We start from the raw sequence: 18,810 nt of genomic DNA, 5'->3' as shown, positions 1-18,810 counted from the left end.
CTTCAACGGAAGGTTTCCAGATGGATATGCGGAGCAAATCTATCTGGCGGCGTCAGGTTAAAAAAGCCATGGGGGTTGAATACTTTTGCAAGGTAGTCTTTGCAGGCAAACTTAGAGAAAATTGCTTTGAATGTCATAGAACTGAGTGAGTGGCATTATTGAACAGGCACCGAAGCAGCAAATACTGTCTCTTTTTTTATGAGACTGAGAATTTCCATGTAAAAATCAATGTAAGACGGAAACAAGTTTACATAATTAGGAACAATTCAGATTGGCAAGAGACTAACCTATCATGCAAAACCTGTCACACAGTTTCCCACTCAGGTTTTCTACTTTAAGATGCTCATTGATTTTCTGTCTTGGGCCATTAGGGTGTTTGTATATTTTGAAAATAATGTTTACGCTCTTTTGATCGGGGCAATAAGAAAAATCATTTGCGTTCAATACCTTTGTGAATCCCAACATTTCCCGATAGGGATTTTTGTTTTTTACTTGGAGATCTCAAAAGGTTTCCTAGCTGTCCAAAAGCACCCTTTCCCCTTACAAAACTACAACTGCTAGTCAATCGCTTAAAATTTTAATTAGTTTCTTTTGCATTTGCTACAATATGGACAGATTTAATAAGTCCTTCAGTCAAATGCTTTTGTTATAGAACATAAGACTGCTGGAGAGAAAAGCAGCCGTAAAGTAACTGGAAACAAGAAAACAGCCAGCCTTAATCAGCACCGATTCAGCTGCGGCTTTCATCTCAGGCACAATGGGCGAACAAGTCAGATGACAGTCAGAAACAAGCAAGGCATTCAGACAAATGCCAGTTTTCCTGTCAACTGCCTGAACAAATAAATTAAAATGTATGTTGGTGTTGATGTGACTGTGTGTCAAAAGAGGAGAATAGCCTGATGAATTTTCCTCTGACCAAATTTAAATAAGAATGTAACCCCTTATAGAAATTTGAATGATAATTGAGTTTTAATTTTGAAGCTCTTGAAGATTATAGGAACAAGTACATCTAAGTACACCTTTGAGAACATCAGGTAACTTATTGAATTTAGTTGTATAACCATGCAGTCAACTGGGGGTACTACTTACTACTTACACGGCTGCAGAAAAAAAGTGAACACTGACAAAATGACCCTCACCTTTCAGAAAGTGTTTTTCTAGCAGTAGCCTCAGATTCAAAGTGGCCCACCACAAAAAAAATACCAGGAGAATACATGCATATGGACCTCCAGTTACTGCATTTAAGCAACAAAGAAAACTTGTTTCCAAGTAAAGCACCACATGCACAAGCCTTAATTGCGTAATGCATTACAGTGAAAATATTTTGCTGTAACCGAAACCCGTTTATAACACTGCTCACTCCAGGTGGAAGTAATGTACCGTTGATCCTCATTATTGTGCTTCACTGCTGGTAAAGCACAAAAAACAAGAGTGGTGTAGACGTGAATACACCTGTCCTTACCTTAAACATGTCCGCGTTGAAGAGGTACCAGCAGCATGGTATGCACTGTTGTACAAAACAATGCAGCTTGGAAAGAACGCACTCAGGCGACAAAGAGCTTTCTTTGCTGCCTCTTTTATGGCTGTGAACGAGCAAAAGGTTAATATGATGGTTTGGCAAAGACTTTCTTCTAGAAGGCAATTGTGTAAAATTGAGCCTTCTCAATCAGTGATTAAATTAGAGCAAACATTTTCACAACAAACTCAGTATATTTAACCAAATAAAGCAGTATCATTTTAGACAAACAAATCTAATGTATCTTTACAAAGTATACACTTTTAAGATCAACACCACAATTTTAATCACAATTTTCTGTATTAAGAACATTTTCTGTATAAGAATGAAGGAATGTTTATATATACACATTCCTTCATTCTTTTCTTTCCCTCTCTTAAACACATTCATTTTAAGTGGCCTTTTCTTTTTTAAACCCAACTTATCTAATCACAAACAATTCTTGGGCACAGGCACACTGATCAATATTTTAAAGCTAGATTAGGATTCTGTCTTTTCAGAGTGATTTGCCATCCATCAGGTCACAATCAACAGTAGAAATGTGCTTACCAGCTGTCCTTCACAGTGTTGTTGTTAGCTTTGTTTTTGCCCACAGTCATTGACTGCAGAGCTGGATTTTCCTCTGCTACAAGCTTACCCTCCTTGTCCTGCCAACTCAGTAAGCAACAGTGACTCTTCACCTGTACCAGGTGCACGTGGATCGCCTTTGGTATCAGCTCCACTGTTTTTTTTCCACAGATTGACAGAGAGGGCTTGCCAGGCAGTTCACCAGAACTGGGAGACTTAAAAATTAGCTCTGACAACTCACTGCATTTATCAGTTGGCAAATTGACAAGTTGAACGACCATACAGCATCAGGTTCTGGCATTTCACCATGTTTCATGTAAAAATGCAAGTGAACAGACGCGCTGGTGGCGCAGCGGGTAGCGCCACCCATGTATGTCGTGTCTGCCTACTGTGTTAAAAAGTGAGCCACTAGAGCTTCAAAAAAATCTAAAAAATTAAAAAATGCAAGTGAATAAACAGACAAAACTGAGTGCACAACATCCTCAATGAACAGAGTTATGGTCTCCAGTATAATATGGTTCGAACAAGTTGACATGACAGAGCTGAACTGACATTTTACATTTTGGGGCTAAAATTAAATAGTTTGGATCAGAAACTATTTTTGGATCAGAAAGCTGTTCTTTTTTATATATATATATATATATATATATATATATATATATATATATATATATATATATATATATATATATATATATATATATATATATATATATAGTTTTTTTTGTATATGCACCAAGCAAACCATTATAGCGAGAGCAGTAATGCTCCACTTGTGAAAGTAAATCTGTTGGGCTCTCATTGGCACAAAGAAAACAATTCTTAGTGCAACACTGTCAGACAGGACGTGTAAAGAACAAAACCCTCAACCTTATAATACTTTTACTTCTTTGGTCCTCAGCAGGCAACCGAATAGGGAGGTCATCCTCCCAAACTGTACTTCGCTTTGGATGCTGCTTGGTATCATTGTCTGCAATATTTTCCCAGGCTTTGTCTCCGGGCCCACAAGAGGTCAGAATATTGAGACTTTAGGTTGTCCCTAGTTTGCTTGGCCCAGGTTTTCTTTTAGGCATCATGGGCACATATGTGCACAGCTCATTGGCGTTTGTGAAGTTCCTTTCAACCTGTGTTGCTGGATCTGTTTCCCTCTTTTTGGTTGCTGCTGGCAACATTCTTAGATGGTGCTGTGGGTATTTGCATCTTGTGGAGAGCTTTCAACAACCTGACAGTTGCATGTCTGACAAAATTATGACTATCTAAATATGAATGTGTAGGATGTCGTTAGCAAATACACAATCCAGGGAGAGCGCCAGCCCACTGCGTGCTTTTCACAACCCTGCCTTTGATGTGCAGGAATATGATTCATGCGCTGTTGTTGCCTGTGCACTCTTTGTTACTTCCCCTCCTCCCCCAGCGCCTGACAAGCGAAGCAGCCGGCTGTAGAGGTGCTGACTTCCAGGGGCATTAAAGAAATGTGTGCAAGCTTGCACAGCGTCCCTTCAACAAAGCTAACAACATAACCATGTACATTAACAATGTCAGGGGACTTTTCCCAAGATATTAAAGTCCAACATGATCTAGAATAGGCAATACACTCTAATAGTTGTGACTCATTATGGAAGTTTGCCCTAGAAAAAAATAAATAAAAATAAATATACACACAAAAATTATATTTTCCACACACACACTACATATATTGCATATTTCACAACAATTGGGTCCTCCCAAAGATACTGTGTCCATCGGCTACATCGTTTTGTTCTTATTTCTCCAAACATTGCTACCTTATATCGGAATAATTACATCTGTGTGCTTAATTGATTTAGTGTGATGTGCGTGTTTTGTTAGGATGTGTGAGGGTTGGAACCAATTAGATTTTCATTATTTTCATAAATGCAATTCACCTCTCCAGATGCAAATTCTCAAACAGAACTGCCTACTAGGACAAAACTATTTTGTGTTCAGATTCCAATGTATTTGAAAAACTGTTGTGTGACAATAAGCCAGGTCCTTAGGAAGACACCATCAGATGCAGACAGATGGCAAATCCTTCGAACCGATTAAGCAGTGGATCTCTACCATCAAAGCAACCATGTCATAAGCGAGCAGAGGTAAAGTTGCGTAAAAACATTTGACATTCAATTGTGGTCTGTTTTTCTAACATGTTTCTGTAAAATGATTATCGGTTTTAACGATACTTAAAATTTCAAGCAATAACTTTTTTTTAACTCTTTAGTTCAGCTGAAGACTTAATTTTTAATAAAATGTTATAAAAACAATTTCTGGAAGGGAATACATTAGGTCCCTTACATTTATTCCCAGTTAAAGATGACTAAATTTAAATATAGGCGTGTTGCACCATGCATGCAACTGTAACATCATTACTCTGCATTTTGAAGCAGGTTTTTGCATTTGGCTTGTGGATGGTTCGGTGCAGCAGAGTCTGACCGGCTCACCTTCAATTCTACCGTATGGAAGGGTGCTTGACAAAAAAATGCGAAACCATCTGATAAAAAAATAAAAAGCCAAAACATAATTGGAGCCTACTATGTAACAGTGTCGCAAAACATACTCCACTGGGGACTGGTTGAAAATTGAGAAATGGAAAGTCCTGTGTCGATTTCAAGGCTAAAATCATTGGTCTAATTTGAGATGCTGTGGGGTGACTTGAAACAGACTCTTCAGGCAAGAGACCCCTCAAACGGCTCACAGCTGAAAGTGAGGAGTGGGTAAACTTTCCTCAGGACGATGTCAAAGAGTAGTAGATGTCTACAAGTTGAGTCTCAGGGACTTCAGTCACAGGCGGAAACATTTTTGTTGAATAATTAAAACTCAGTTAATTGTTCTGCAATGAAATGATTTTCTTTTAAAGAGATTAAAAAATATATGTTTTTACTCTCCCCCATGTCTTCAGTCTATGTGTCTTAGACCCATGTCAAAGCATCCAGTATCAGCCCTTTTGTCTCCTCCGCACAGTACAAAAGCGCCAGCAGGGCCTGGGTTTGGTCTCCATTACGACCGCTGGTCTAAATCATTTCAAACTCCAACAAACTGCATGCAGTTTAGAAAGGCAGTGGACACACGCTGTCTTTGAAACTGGGTATCCCAAACTTTATTTTACTGGATTCATCAGAAGTACCATGGAGAGCAGTCACAGTTAGTGGCGACACACATACAGAACAACCTTCTGCCTATCCATTGGTATTTAACAAAAATTAAAAACACATGTACATGCCAACAAAGAGGCGCACAAGAATCAAAAACAAAATGAGAGAAGAAAAAAAAAAGTAATTATTGCAAACCTAACTTGTGTTATTGTTCCATTTAAAAGAAAAACACACCAAATCGACAAACGTGAAGTTCTCCAACTACGTTGCTGGAGAGGTAAAAGGAGGACAGAAAAAGCGTATTAAAGAAAGAGTTGTCGTAGTTAAAGATACATTTGAGGGATTAGGGAAAAAAAAAAGAAATATGAAAGCAAAGGGATTTTGCAACCAAGAAATAAAACAGATGGTTTAGAACAAGACAGATGGCAGCTTAAATACAGACAAATGACTATGAGACAGAAAGACCACTGAGGACACATGCAGATATGTTGTGCGTAACTATATAAGGAGGCACAAGACAGAAATTCAGGGGGAAGGGGGGGTGTAGGGGTCAACATGGAGATTCTGTTGAGTCAGTGTGGAAAGCAGCCAGGCATACTGTATGCAAAAAGATCAACAGAAAATATGGCGTGGCCTGAAATGGACGGCAACCACTTGACTTTAAAACCCCCAACAGAAAAATAAAGAGCACAGGGAACAAGATCGTAGAGTTAAAAAGTAAAAACACACCTTCTAGGAAAGAAAAATCTGGAGAGAGAGTGAGAGAGAGTGAGAGAGAGCAAGACACAGAGAGAGAGACTAGTTCTTAACTTCTCCAAAAAGGCAATATATGTCATTCTTGAGTGTAGCGAGTGTTTTTTTTTTCCTTTTAAATAAATATGCTGAGTTAATCCTCTATGGTTAGTGTATGGCCATATAGGCCATCTCACTGATAACACTGTACAGTATATACACACAATATGATTTCTTTAAAGACAAAATAACATTTAGATGTACATACAGTATTCCTCATTTGTCAGTATACAGCCATGGTATTAAAAGTAGCAAGCCATGTTTTTTTTCCCCATATTTTCTTTTTTTTTTTTTCTTTTTTTACAAATAACCCATGCAATTCCCATATATATTTAAGATATATAACTCCATCATCTCCTCTCTCATTCAATAACAGCAGATATTGCCTTTTTAACATAAATCTTGGTAATGATGTGCAATTAATTCAAAGAGACTTTGCAGCTTTGTCTGATTTAAAAAAAAAAAAAGAGTTAGCTCTACACCCAAACTGTAACTAAGTAAAAGATGAACAGAAAAATCAAAATCTGTACAACATTCGAACCTCTTCCCGTTAACACCGTAGGAATGGGAAACGATTATAACTACGTATGTACAGGCATGTCATCATTCATGCACAGTGTCAACAAGTAGCACATCGACATTCCAAAACATGGAAAACGTGGCATAGGGGGAGACAGAGTGGGGGTAAAAAGGGGGGGCTTTTGGGAGGAAATAACTGAAAAATAACTGCGTTTTGGTTACTTTTGCAGGACATTTCAAGAGGGAATGAAAACACACGAGGACAGATAAGACTTCATAACAATACATATGCTGGGCAGGAGGAGTCCATTGTGTCTCACTGGCCCAGAAATTGATGTATGGCTGTAACTTCATTATTTTTTATTTATATTCATCCTCCACATATTCTTTTTTTTAACCTTCTGTCTTCCTTGTTAGCATCCTGTATTTGTATCTCTTAAACGTTACTTTAAAGGTAGAGAAAAGCTCTGGTAACAGTACCGGTTCATTTTTTTTTTTTGCTCGCCTTGCACCAGAGAGTGTCCAAACCTTCCATCCTTACCTTTCCCTCATTTGTTTGACTGTCCAGCGTTGCATTATTTCTCACTCTTTCAGACAGTCGGTCAGTTAAGGAGTGAATTAGGCAACGGAGAAATATCAACTTTTACATTAGTAGCAACATTATTAATGGTTCACAACTGATTCAACACCACTGGATTATTATTTTTTTTACAGGAACATTGTAAATACTGTGTAAATCAGTCATAAAACCAAAAAAAATCTGTTTACATCAGAAGCAACTCTGCTAGTGAAACGGTTCGGCAGCCGTTTCACTTAGCAACACGAAGCGGTGCAAGGCTTTTTCTTCATTTCAAAATCCTACCATTAAACAGCAAAAGAAGTCCAAATGACTGCAGTCTACAGCTCTTTTGTGTTAGCCATCATATTCCTTTTCTTTTTGTTTGTTATCTAGACTCCGTCACTTGGAGGCCCAAGCAAAAATGCTAACTGAAGAGCTACTGCAATTCCTTCGCTAAGAAAAATTGGTTTACAAATTATAATAAAAAAAACAAACTAAGAAAACTGCCTGTTTAGTATTTACAGTGCCAACTAGCAAACCTGCTGGTTGCAGCTAAAAATTTGCTAGCCGTAAATAAGTTTTCCACCTTGGTTTAAACCGCGCTAAGAGCTGCCGTTAGCTTCGTGTCGGAGAAGCTCGTCAGTCAAGGTAGTAACATAGAAACTGTGTGCAACAAAGCTGGTGTTGCAAAAGAGTGCCAGCCTTTTAAGCTAAAGAAAAATGTTTGCTTCTGGTAAAACTGCTCGACAAATGGGACTGAATGCAAAAAACTGCATTGCTGCAAGTACTTCATTCCTGTAGGCTTGTTTTAAAAGTAAATCCAACACGATTCTGCAGCATCTAAGAAAATTCATGTCTTGAAGTCATTTAAAATCAATGCAGTTTCTTGTTTGTTTTTGTTTTTTTTGCGTGTGCTAGCATACCTTTAGTTGAAATTGAATACAGTGTATAAATCTTCAGCTCCTTGCCAGTGAAGAGACACATACATAAAAATTGAACTAGAAAGGTTTGAGTTAGGTTTAAACAACACGTACTTCCTGTAGCTTCTTAAAGAAATGTGAAGTTTATTTGGTGTTTTGGAAAGAGATGTTGATTAGAAAACCTTTGACTGGATTGGTTACAAATATTTCTGATAGAAAGATATCCCTTTGGCAAAATAGGGGTAAACTGCCACTCCAAAGACTTTATATGACAACCGCTGTCTAATACGGAGCTTCACATATTTCAGTCTTTGTCTGCCATTTTGTTTCATTATCAATCCATAAAAAAAATAAAATAAAAAAAAAGAACCTAAAGGCCGTCTGAGCCATGTTGCTGGATCTTCATCTGATCAAGTGTTATCCGCTATAATCTTCTGCAACTCTACTTGATTATTTTAGAAAACCTGAAACATTTGAAAGGTCCTCCTTCAAAATGCTTTGGATCTACATCCAATGAAGGCCTCCGCTCGACTCTCACTGGTATCGACAACGGTCTCTGACAAGATCACTGCTAAGTTTACAATGGTTTACATCTAGTCCAGACTAAGTATTTTACAGATAAAGTTTAAAAATACTGCCTATTGAACATCGAGTTAAAAAAAAAAAACATTTCACATGGGAAAATCTTGCCAATTAACTTGCATACAGTAGTGCTATAGTACAAGTGTGTGTACACCAAGATCTTTATGGTTGTAGCTGAATAAATAAAATAACAGTCTGAAGTCTAAACTTCTCTCACAGTAAGAAAAAAGGCTTCTTAATGTTTTGGGCTCATTTTTTTCAAGTTGATGTCAAGCATGTTTTGCACCAACATCTTAGGGGGATGTTCACTGTTCCAATGTGTGGTTTCCAATGAGTTTTGGCTTTCGTTTGCAATGCGTGGTACGTACTATGAACAGACAGCAAAGCTGATATTTTAAAGTCAACTACTTTTTTTTCTTTTCAGTGATTACTAAACTCATTTGGACCACTGCCCTGTGTGCAATCAGACATTGAAATGTGTTCAATAACCTTGTGCATTATAAAGCAAAACGGGATTTTTTTATTATTATTTCACCAGTGAACCAGAAGCATAAAAAGGTCTTAGAGTCTTATTTTCAGCTGTTCCAACATAGCACTTCAGTTTCGGCTTAGATCCAGAATAACAGACGTCTTTTTGGCCGGTGCTCATTCTCCACATGCAGAAAATCAAAAGAGCTTATTAGAGTCCCACTTATATTAAATAAGGACTCCAAAATCATCACCTTGGTTCAACCTGGTGAACAAAACTCTGCATTAAGCATAATTAATTTAATGGTGTTTATGTGTGGAATAAATACTGACTGCTGATGTTAAATCAGAACGGTTACTTCAGTACAGTCATGTGAGGAGGATGTTTTATACTGACTTAGTCTTGAAAATGGACAGTTTGGAAAAAAGATATGTAAAACAAAATGGCATTAAAAGGGTTTGGCCAAAAGGATGCTGTTAAAACCCTTTATAATTCACCCTGAAAAGAGCTATAGCTTTATGGTGGTTTGAGTGTATGTAGATTAAGAACCTAAATACGATGTTTTGTGGAACACAGCTGCAGTCGAAATTGTATCCCTCCAACTAGCGATACAATTTCTAGTCAAGTCCGTTGGGCCAATAATCAAGTGAGAGTCAATTTTAAACCAAAAGGCGGGATCAGGAATGAGCAGTTTGTTGTAACAAAGCCCTTGATATTAGATATATTCAAATAGTCCACTGAACAGCCAACAGGTTTCTAAGGAGACAGGATATAGTCCAAAGTTGTTGAGTGAATCAAACTGACAGATGGTCCATCAGGTTTAGCAGATATTTGCATCTATATTATTTTTCAAATTATATTGCAATGATTTGACAGAAATATGGTTGCAGAAATCTAAATAGTTAAAAAACAGAGTCCTAGATAAAAAAAAAAAAGAACAACAGCAACACACACACAAGTTTAACTTTGATATCAATGCAACGACTATGGTTTCTCTGACAGTTTTCAACGGTAGAGCGGCCAGTCTGTCTTCTCAGACATGGCCTTATTAAAGGTAAAAGCACACTAACCCCCCACCACCAACTCTGATTCAGATAGGATCTTAAATTGTTTACATCTACAGTATAAGCGACAGAATAAGGGCCCACACTTGAGGGGCGTGTGGCATAACCGAGACATTCAGAATGAAGTCAATCGAGCTGAAACGTACGTCCGCCTCAGAGTATGTACACGTGCCACCGCAGCAATGATCGAAGTTTCGCCCACACGGAACGAGCCCCTCCCACAAGTCCAAATCAGCATTTCTACAAGCTGAGAAAGTCAAGAAGATCTCAGGTACAATAGCATTTTTGTCTTACGCAGCAACAGCAAAAAACAAGAGGCATTTATTTTTCACAGTAGTTTACCATCTTCCTATCGCGCCTAAGCACATAAACACACCGTCGTAACTCCTGCAGACACAGAGTTTGTTGTCAATAAGCGAATGTGGCCAAGAATAACGTTTTTTTTTTTTTTTTGTGTGTGTGTATCGAGCTTTGCCTGGACATGCGCGCACATCCCGACACGTTTGGAGCTGGACGGAAAGGAATTCATTGCTCCAAGTTGAGGAGGTCTGCAGATCGTGCTGTTTAGGCCACATCTTCACACTTGGAACAGTGAGGATCTGATTAAATGTCCCGCCCCATGACGTGATTTGGGATTTTCTATCTCAGATTGAGCTGGAACAAAAGACATTTACAGTATTACATCTATGCATGCCAGTAAATCTGTTTTATGTGTTTGAACATGGATTTGGTCAAGATAGCTTGGTGTGTGTGCATTTGTGGCGTGAGGGAAAAAAAAAAAAAGTAATTATTATTATTTTTTTTTTTATTCCTTTTCCCCATCAGTTGAAAAATTTCTGTAGTGGCTTAGATTCTCAAGTATGAAGTCCTTCCATGCATCGTTGCTTCCTTACACTGCCTTTTCCGATGCTCGAGTGCATCTGAAAGTCCTTCGTCTGTACATACATCCATTCATTTGTCATTTTATGTATTGCACAAAAGGTAGGGAGTAATAGATCAATAAGACAACCTTAATTTCAAAGAATCCATTCCTTTATTTTCCCTTTCTTCCATCCTTCTTGTTCCTCCGTCCCGCCCTTCTCTCTTCGGCGTCTTGCGTTCTCTTAAAAGCCTTGGATGTGGCAATAGGCCTCCAGTGAGGAGAAGAGAATGTAGAGAAGCCACAGGCTGATGAACAGCATGGTGGTCAGGACCTTCGGAGTCCGAGGCCCGCCAAGCTCCCCGCCGATTTCTGGTCTCCGTCGGTACATCAGCGTGGCAACGGTGATAAAGGCAAATATGGTGAAGAGTGTAACGGAGAAAGCCAGAGTGCCAGGGTCCACCTTAAACTCACGGCCCTTGCTGTTGTGGTAAATGGCGGCGATGGACCACGCCACCTGTCGGGCGCAGGCAAAAACAAATTTAGCGATGCAGAACATGTCTACCCTTTGAGGATAGAGAGGATTATATAGTTATACATGCAAAGAAAAGTACCCGTCTTTAGCGGAGGGAAACTAATTAACTCTGGACTCACCCCAATGCCCAGGAACACGTTGACAGCATTGGAGCCCGTCACATTACCAATGGATGCATCTGCATACTGATCTTGTATAGCTGCAACTTTACTGGCAAATGTATCTGAAGGTAGAGAGAAAATACAGATATGAGAAAACTCAATATGTCACCATGTGTGACACACAGCCAGACAGCATCAGAATACTGACCTGAAATGCTGTTTGTTTTTTTTTTTAACTTTGAGGATATGTTACCTTACAAATGAGGGGTTGTTTTTAAAATGACACAAATGCAAATCTTTTTTTAACTTTAATTCTAAACAGCTTGGGGAATTTTAACTGATTATCAATGCATTTGAAAAGCTACAGCTGAATTATTTTTAGAACAAAGGACAAGGAAGGAAGGTAGGACAGAAAGTGAAGGGAGGACACAAGGGAGGATGAGATAAAGGGCACAAGGAAACAAGAGACCTAAACTTGTCGAATGCTTGGAGTGGAAGGAAGTAAGGAAGGAGGGAAGGTAAGACAGAAGGGAAAAAAACGGAGAAAGGACCACAAACAAATGGAGGGTACAAAGGAGGAAAAGAGGAAGGACACAAAGACAGAAAAAAATTAAGGGAAAGACATGATAGAAATAAACAAAGGAAAGGGTGGAGGATAAAAAAACCTTCTAGTAAAACCTTGATGTTCGTGAACCGACAGGTCCAGTGTGGCAGTCCAGATTCTAATTTTTCATGCTCATCAATCTTGGTGAAAACAGGTCTACATGTAAAACTTCCCATAAATGTCTAAAATATCATAAGAATCTTCACATATTGAAGAAATATATACTTAATTTATTTTATATGGAGGATATAAGGGTGATATGGAGGAAGAAGGATAGAATGTAGGGAGGACAAATTTTAGACAACAAGACAATGAAGGAAGTCTGGAACTACAAATATTGGTCTAGATTCCCACTTTTCTCATACTTATGACACAGCAATCTACAGAAATCCAATTCCATGCTCCTCCATTCCCCCCACACCAGACTGCACAGGAACTAGGAAACAAGGAGCTAGCATACAGATAACGGAACTTTCCCGTCTAGCTCTTCAGACAATCATTAAGTATGGGGAAAAAGAAATACCAAACAATTTACCAACAAAAGCTACCGTAACCTGTCCTCATAGTAGAACACTAAATTTGACGTCCTTCACCCCAATGTACGATCACCATATAAAGAAAGGCACATCAAAATACATGTGAGCAAACTTAACATGCCTCACAAAACGTGCTTCATTTCTGTCTATTTGGTCCCATGTAGAACATGTTCTCAGATACACCAGCACTCACTGCATGATAAGACAAAGCGACCGCAGCTTTACATTATTGGGGGGGAGGGGGGGGGGGGGGGGATTTAGAGCTGCAGTTCCACAGGGCTGACGTGGGTAAGCTTACAAAGCCAATTTCCATATTTAAATAGGGAAGATTAAATTAGTAACCACAATACTGTAACAATGTTCAGTCTTTGCCTGCCCGGATGAGCAGGGAGTTATTCCGTGATCAATAATTTACAGGGATGAATCTCCATTTTCATGGACAAATAATTTCTGGCTAGCTGGCTGAAGAGCATTTCCCCCACTTTGTCCCCCTAGTTTCACGTCTGCCAAGCAACAGAAGCTCTAAGGAGAGGGGGGGGGGGGGGGGGGGGGGACACTCTTCATCACTTTACTGACAGAATATAGGAAGGCGCTGCCAAATCTTGACAATAGGCTTTTTGGGCGAACAAACAGCCAGTCAGCACTCTTTTCTCTCACTAATTAGCAGGCCGCCCTATTGTTGCAAGACTTTCCATCTTGTCTTTATCCAGCGGAGGCAGAGTGAGGAGAGAAAACCCGCCCGGTGTGTAAAAGCAAAGAGGTGAGGGATCAGAAGATGAGAAAGAGCTTCCTGGTAGCGACAGCCAAGTTGGCATTTGAAGTGGGACGGGAAAGAATGGCCGGAAGGACAGCTTGCAGAGGAACGGTAGGGTCAAGACAATGGCCTGACATTGCTCAGCAGAGACAAATCCCTCCCATGCACCTTAATGCTTTCAGGGGGCCATCCTGCTTGGCCTTCACCGCGGCTCTGTTTGTGTCACGTCTGATATTCCATAAGCCTGCGCGTGTGCAAGTTCCCAGAATAAAAGTGGCCGCATGAACACTGCTTGTGTGTTTGTGAACAATGCCACCTGGGTCCAATCTAATGCCATGCCTCCACCAGCTGGCAAAGGCTGGTGAGTGTGTGCTTCAGTTGCTCCGTGAGTGCTTGTGGGCCTGATTGAGTGGGAGAGTGTGTGGGTGCCTGCATGTTCAGTAGCTCTCTGCGTGTTTGTGTAAAGCAGCTTTGACTCTGCGGCTCTTTCTGTGACAGTACGTCTCCCCAGAGAACTCCCTGCCCTTTTCCTCCTCTGCCTCGCAATTTACCCCTTGCCTAGGTTCCTACCTCTCTCTACCTTGGCCTGCTACCCTGTCATCTGCTCTTCTTTTCCCTGTCGCCTCCTAAATTGGAAGAAGGCGTTTGAGAGTGTTTATGTGCTAAATCAAAATCAGTTTTCTTGCCTATGTAATTTTTCTTTCCACGTTTTTCTCCTATTCTGTTAATTTCCCAAAACATTTTCTCAAAACATAAAAAGAATCAAAAGAAATATAGACACTTTTTTTCCCCTTTGCAACGTTTTGTTGCATATATGAATAATAATTTACTTTCTTTCTGCATTTTAAGTATGGGTTAAGAGAGTAATGGTAAATAATGACAACATACGTATCTATGTCCTAATTTCCAACCAGATATTCGCTCATTGTGCGGCTCTTCTAGTAAAACCTTGATGTTAGTGAACCGACAGGTCCAGACTGGGAGTCCAGATTCTAATTTTTCATGCTCATCAATCTTGGTGAAAACAGTTCTACATGTAAAACTTCCCATAAATGTCTAAAATATCATAAGAATCTTCACATATTGAAGAAATATTTACTTTATTTTATATGTTATTTAGACAGATTTGACGGAATTTCAACTAAACACTGGACAGCACGACAAGCAAGAGGTGTCTAGAAATGAGCGTCATAAAGTTGTAGGTATGCATGGCATGATCTGAAGGGGAAAAATGCATTTTTGGGATGCCAAGCTAAAGGGGGAGGGGAGGGGGGGGAATGTGAGATAGCTGTCCATGAATGATGGGTCATCAAAGTTCTGATGGACAGAGATGGATCGCCTGAAAGCTACCCAGGCATGCAAACCTGACTTATCAAATAATGGAATCTGCAAAACAATTTTTGACTTCAAGGTTAGAAACAAAATAACCAGTGACATTTTAATTTTTGATTGTTGTTTGATGATTCACAAGGAAAAAAAATAATAAGGCATACATTTTTACAGTGTTGTTTCTGCAAGGCAACAACTGGGTTACAGACTATAAGTTACCCCTGACAAATATGTTATATAGAGGACATGCTGTGCATGCATGTTGATGAGTCAATATGGGACTGAGTTGCAAAAAAAAAAAAAAAAATACTGTTGCTACTATTGAAATGAGTATGATAACAATGCTGATAATACAATTTATGCAAAAGTTTTAACTGATACATTTGCACGTCATGACATAAATTTTTATGCCGTTACATCCATATCATGTAGCAAGTGCACTATCCAAGCAATGTAGGTGTTATTTATCTTTTAATTTGCAATACATTTGAGTTGGGAAAAACAGTTAAAGTAAACTTGCAACCTGATAGAAAGGGATTTTTGTGCATGGAAATGGCAATTAAAGTCACTTAGTTTTAGTGATTTATTCTTGAAAACATCACTCATCATTTTAAAGGTTTCTGATGGCATGATTTCATACATAGTACCTCCTTTTCACACCGTTTAGCCATGAGCTGATTTTTGTAAACAGCTTTTGCCAAGTCTTCAAACCAAAGACCCATTCAAATTTTTAGCCCTCTAACAATTTATTTCCTGCTCCTTTTCTTCAGCTCGGCGAGTGTTTATGTGCATTATCTGAGCTAACTGTGATAAACGAGGTTAATCATCTTGAAACCGCAGCGCAGGATGGGTCTTATTAACAGCAATAGCCGCCGTACCGGAGCTCAGTTTCTTTGCACCGATCTGTGTGAGCTTGTTTGTGTGGCAGAGAGCCCAGGGAGGTTCTCTTAATAAGGCTGACATCCTCAGGAAGGCTGGAGCTCTTTCTTTTTTTGGTATTCTGCTGCTCTGCAAAGTAAGTGTACATCTGTGTGTAGTCTCCTTTTGGGCCTCTTCGAGCAGATCTGTTGGTTTGTAAATGCAGCTTTTGACAGGTGTGTGTTTTTCTGTGGGTGTGTACGCAACACATCACCTTCATCCCAGAGCGCTCTGAATGGGGAGGACAGAGCACCTGAGCGCGACATGACAAATGGACTTAAGCGACGAAAACGTGCTCACAATACAACAGTTTGTAGGCTTTCACATGCAACCTATTTTGCAGGATATTTGATTGCAGGTAAATGTGTCGTCTTTTTTTTTTGTTGTTCCTCCCGTTGGTGTTTGCAGTACATTATACGGTATCACCACAAAACAAAGGCTTTAATGTCCTGTTAGAGTAAACTGAGCCACAAATGTCTCTCCAATCGCCATCACGCCATCATTATCAATAATAGTCTTATTTAATACCCCTGGAAAACTCTTATGGTTTGTCATAAATGAAAAGAAGAATGAACAATGAAGAACGCTATTGGTAACAAATGTGAAAATGTCAACATGTACCGCCTGAAGGGGATTACACATTAACACGCATCTATACCCAATATTGCCGTCCAGAGGAAATTATCCTCATAATGATCTTTTGATGCTTAATGCCAAATGAAGAGGAAGAAAAGATTTGATTAAGCTGATGGAAAATCCACATATTGGGACATTTAAAAGCTGATGCAAACACATTTAGGAAAAAGTCCTTCTAAACAGTGCTTGTGCACAGTTTAGAGGGACAAGTACAATTTGGAACAAGGGCAAATATTTATTGATTGGGACAATAAATGACGCACAGCCTAGTCTTGAACTTTACAATTATATATAAAGAAGAAGAGATGGGTGCCCTGCAATAGACTGGCGACCTGTCCAGGGTGTACCCCACCTCTCTCCCACTGACAGCTGGAGATAGGCACCAGCACCCCTCGCGACCCCAATAGGGATAGACGTGTAAGAAAATGAATGGATGGATGGATGGATGAAGAAGAGATGGGCAAACTACATTTAAAGGGAGCGAGAAGGCGTCCATTAGACTTGGAACACTCACTGACGTCAAGGTATACGCAAAGGTTTATAAAGGCTACCATGTCAAAACCGCTAAAAATTTTGGACATCTTGTCCAATTAAATTAATACAATTAAAAGCCTTTTAATGACTATAGAAAAAGTGCTAGAATAACCTGAGTTATGGAGCACAGGTTAACAAAGAAATCATTCTTCTTCCCCACCTGCTGCTGCACACTGCTGGTAAGCTGACCTGCATGAAATAAATTTGTCTTATGTAAATATTTACTGTCACGGGGGCTAAACCCCCAAAATGAACAGGGATAGATAAATACTCTAATGTTGTGGAACAGTTGTATTATTCCCCTACGTATTATACTGCAAGAATCTCATATTGTCCGATGCCCGGTATCTATATGTGCAGCATTAGATTTAGGGACCAAGAGGCTTTTCCAATTCATTTTTGATAAGGATGGAAATTAGAAAAAAAGGTAATCAAAAGTGAAAAATCAGCAAAAAAAACTATTGTGTATGAAAGCTTAGATGCCCACTTGAGGTTGCGTCTGTTAATTTTTTTTTTTTTTTTTTAGATTTGATGTTTTAATGTGATGGAATGCAACTTTTAGAAGTCATGTCTGATCTGTCTTGATGTGACTTAGGTTTCCAGGCTTAACAGGCATTCAGTGAACCTGCGTGAGCTTTTCTGTGTCCCTCATGGTGCTGCTTAATGGGAAAGTAGCGATCTTATGATAAGTGGGTACTTATCATAAGATCGCTTTAGATCTGCTTTGTGACTGAAGAAAAATCTAACCCTGAGGCTCAAAAGTTCAAAAGGCCAGAACATTATGCAGATAGTAAGCTCCGGTTTTCCTGGAATTTCATAGTAATTGTGAGTAATTATGAACCTTAAAGTGAAAGTTATGGAAGAAGAAATCTGTATGCACTCATTAAACCTTCACAATAGCAAAAACAAACATTAGGCTGTTCCTTAAGCATTAATTCACAAACTCTTACCTGGCACAGAAGTTCCTAGTGCCACAAATACAACCGCTGTGACCGAGTCCTTCAGACCCACGGTGCAGCCAAAATGAGACGCCAGATCCCCTGTAAAATATCACAGGAAGCAACTCAATGATGTACAAAAAAATGCTGCACATTTTACAGAATGAAGTTTAAAACAGCAATGTAAGCAATTACTACCAAAACAATATAAAATAGTTTCATTCAATTGTCCAAAAAAATTATTTTAACTGAAAAAGTGAAAACAATAGTCACCGACACTCTCCACAAGGGGGGTTACCCGGTAGGCTAGCGTTTTGTTGGAAATTGTGCTCACCAATGACAGCAGTAAGTAGTCCAATCATACAGATGGAGACAACGAAGCAGGCCCAGCCGCTCCAGTAGTCAGTGGGCGGGACGAAGGCAAACAGAACCTTCCAGAAGACGGTGAGGAAGTGCATGACGTAGTCAAAGCATGAGGGGAGTTTCTCCTCACCGCACTCCTCGTCATCGTCATCTTCACCTGGGAGGAGGAAGCAGAGTTTAGGTAAGGGGGCTCAAGAGTCGTGATCAGGTTTGTTCCCTCTAAGCTGAAAGAAACATGGACACAGCAACACTGTGTTCTGCTGTGTGGTAAATTAGCAAAGAGGATGAAGGTTCCAATAAAAAAAAAAAAAAAAAAAAAAAAAAAAAAAAAAAAAAAAAAAAAAAATCAGAAAAATACTCAAGTGGACATAGTTATGTTCTCATTTTTAAAAAGATTTTTCCATCCTGGTTTCCACTGTGCTTCCTAAGTGATTTCTGCAGATACTTCTGCAAAGCCTACTTGGTTTAATAACCATGGAAACAGGAGGGTTGTTTACCGGTGGGTGCAGCTGATTGCTTACAGTGAGACATCAAATCTATGATGCCTTTAGGAAAACACAGCCACGAGACATCCGTGAAATAAATATGCTTTGGTACAAGTCAAGTCA

General features: G+C 39.3%; 1 protein-coding gene across 6 annotated transcripts in view; it reads right to left on the bottom strand.

The window, feature by feature from the left end:
- Positions 1 to 5,168: 5,168 nt before the first annotated feature.
- Positions 5,169 to 18,810, bottom strand: part of slc8a1b (solute carrier family 8 member 1b) — a 182,265-nt gene continuing 168,623 nt past the window's right edge. For all 6 annotated transcript variants that reach the window (XM_036126753.1, XM_036126754.1, XM_036126752.1 and 3 more), the window contains 4 exons: positions 18,174 to 18,359; positions 17,852 to 17,941; positions 11,609 to 11,712; positions 5,169 to 11,471 (listed from right to left, as the gene is read on the bottom strand). In XM_036126753.1, coding sequence (XP_035982646.1) covers positions 11,199 to 11,471; positions 11,609 to 11,712; positions 17,852 to 17,941; positions 18,174 to 18,359 — 653 coding nt within the window. In that variant the 3' untranslated portion in view covers positions 5,169 to 11,198. The remainder of the gene's footprint in view (positions 11,472 to 11,608; positions 11,713 to 17,851; positions 17,942 to 18,173; positions 18,360 to 18,810) is intronic.

The sequence above is a fragment of the Fundulus heteroclitus genome, chromosome 22 (genome assembly GCF_011125445.2).
Source record: "Fundulus heteroclitus isolate FHET01 chromosome 22, MU-UCD_Fhet_4.1, whole genome shotgun sequence".
In the NCBI taxonomy this organism is placed as follows: Eukaryota; Metazoa; Chordata; class Actinopteri; order Cyprinodontiformes; family Fundulidae; genus Fundulus; species Fundulus heteroclitus.
This window is presented reverse-complemented; position numbering and strand designations above follow the sequence as displayed.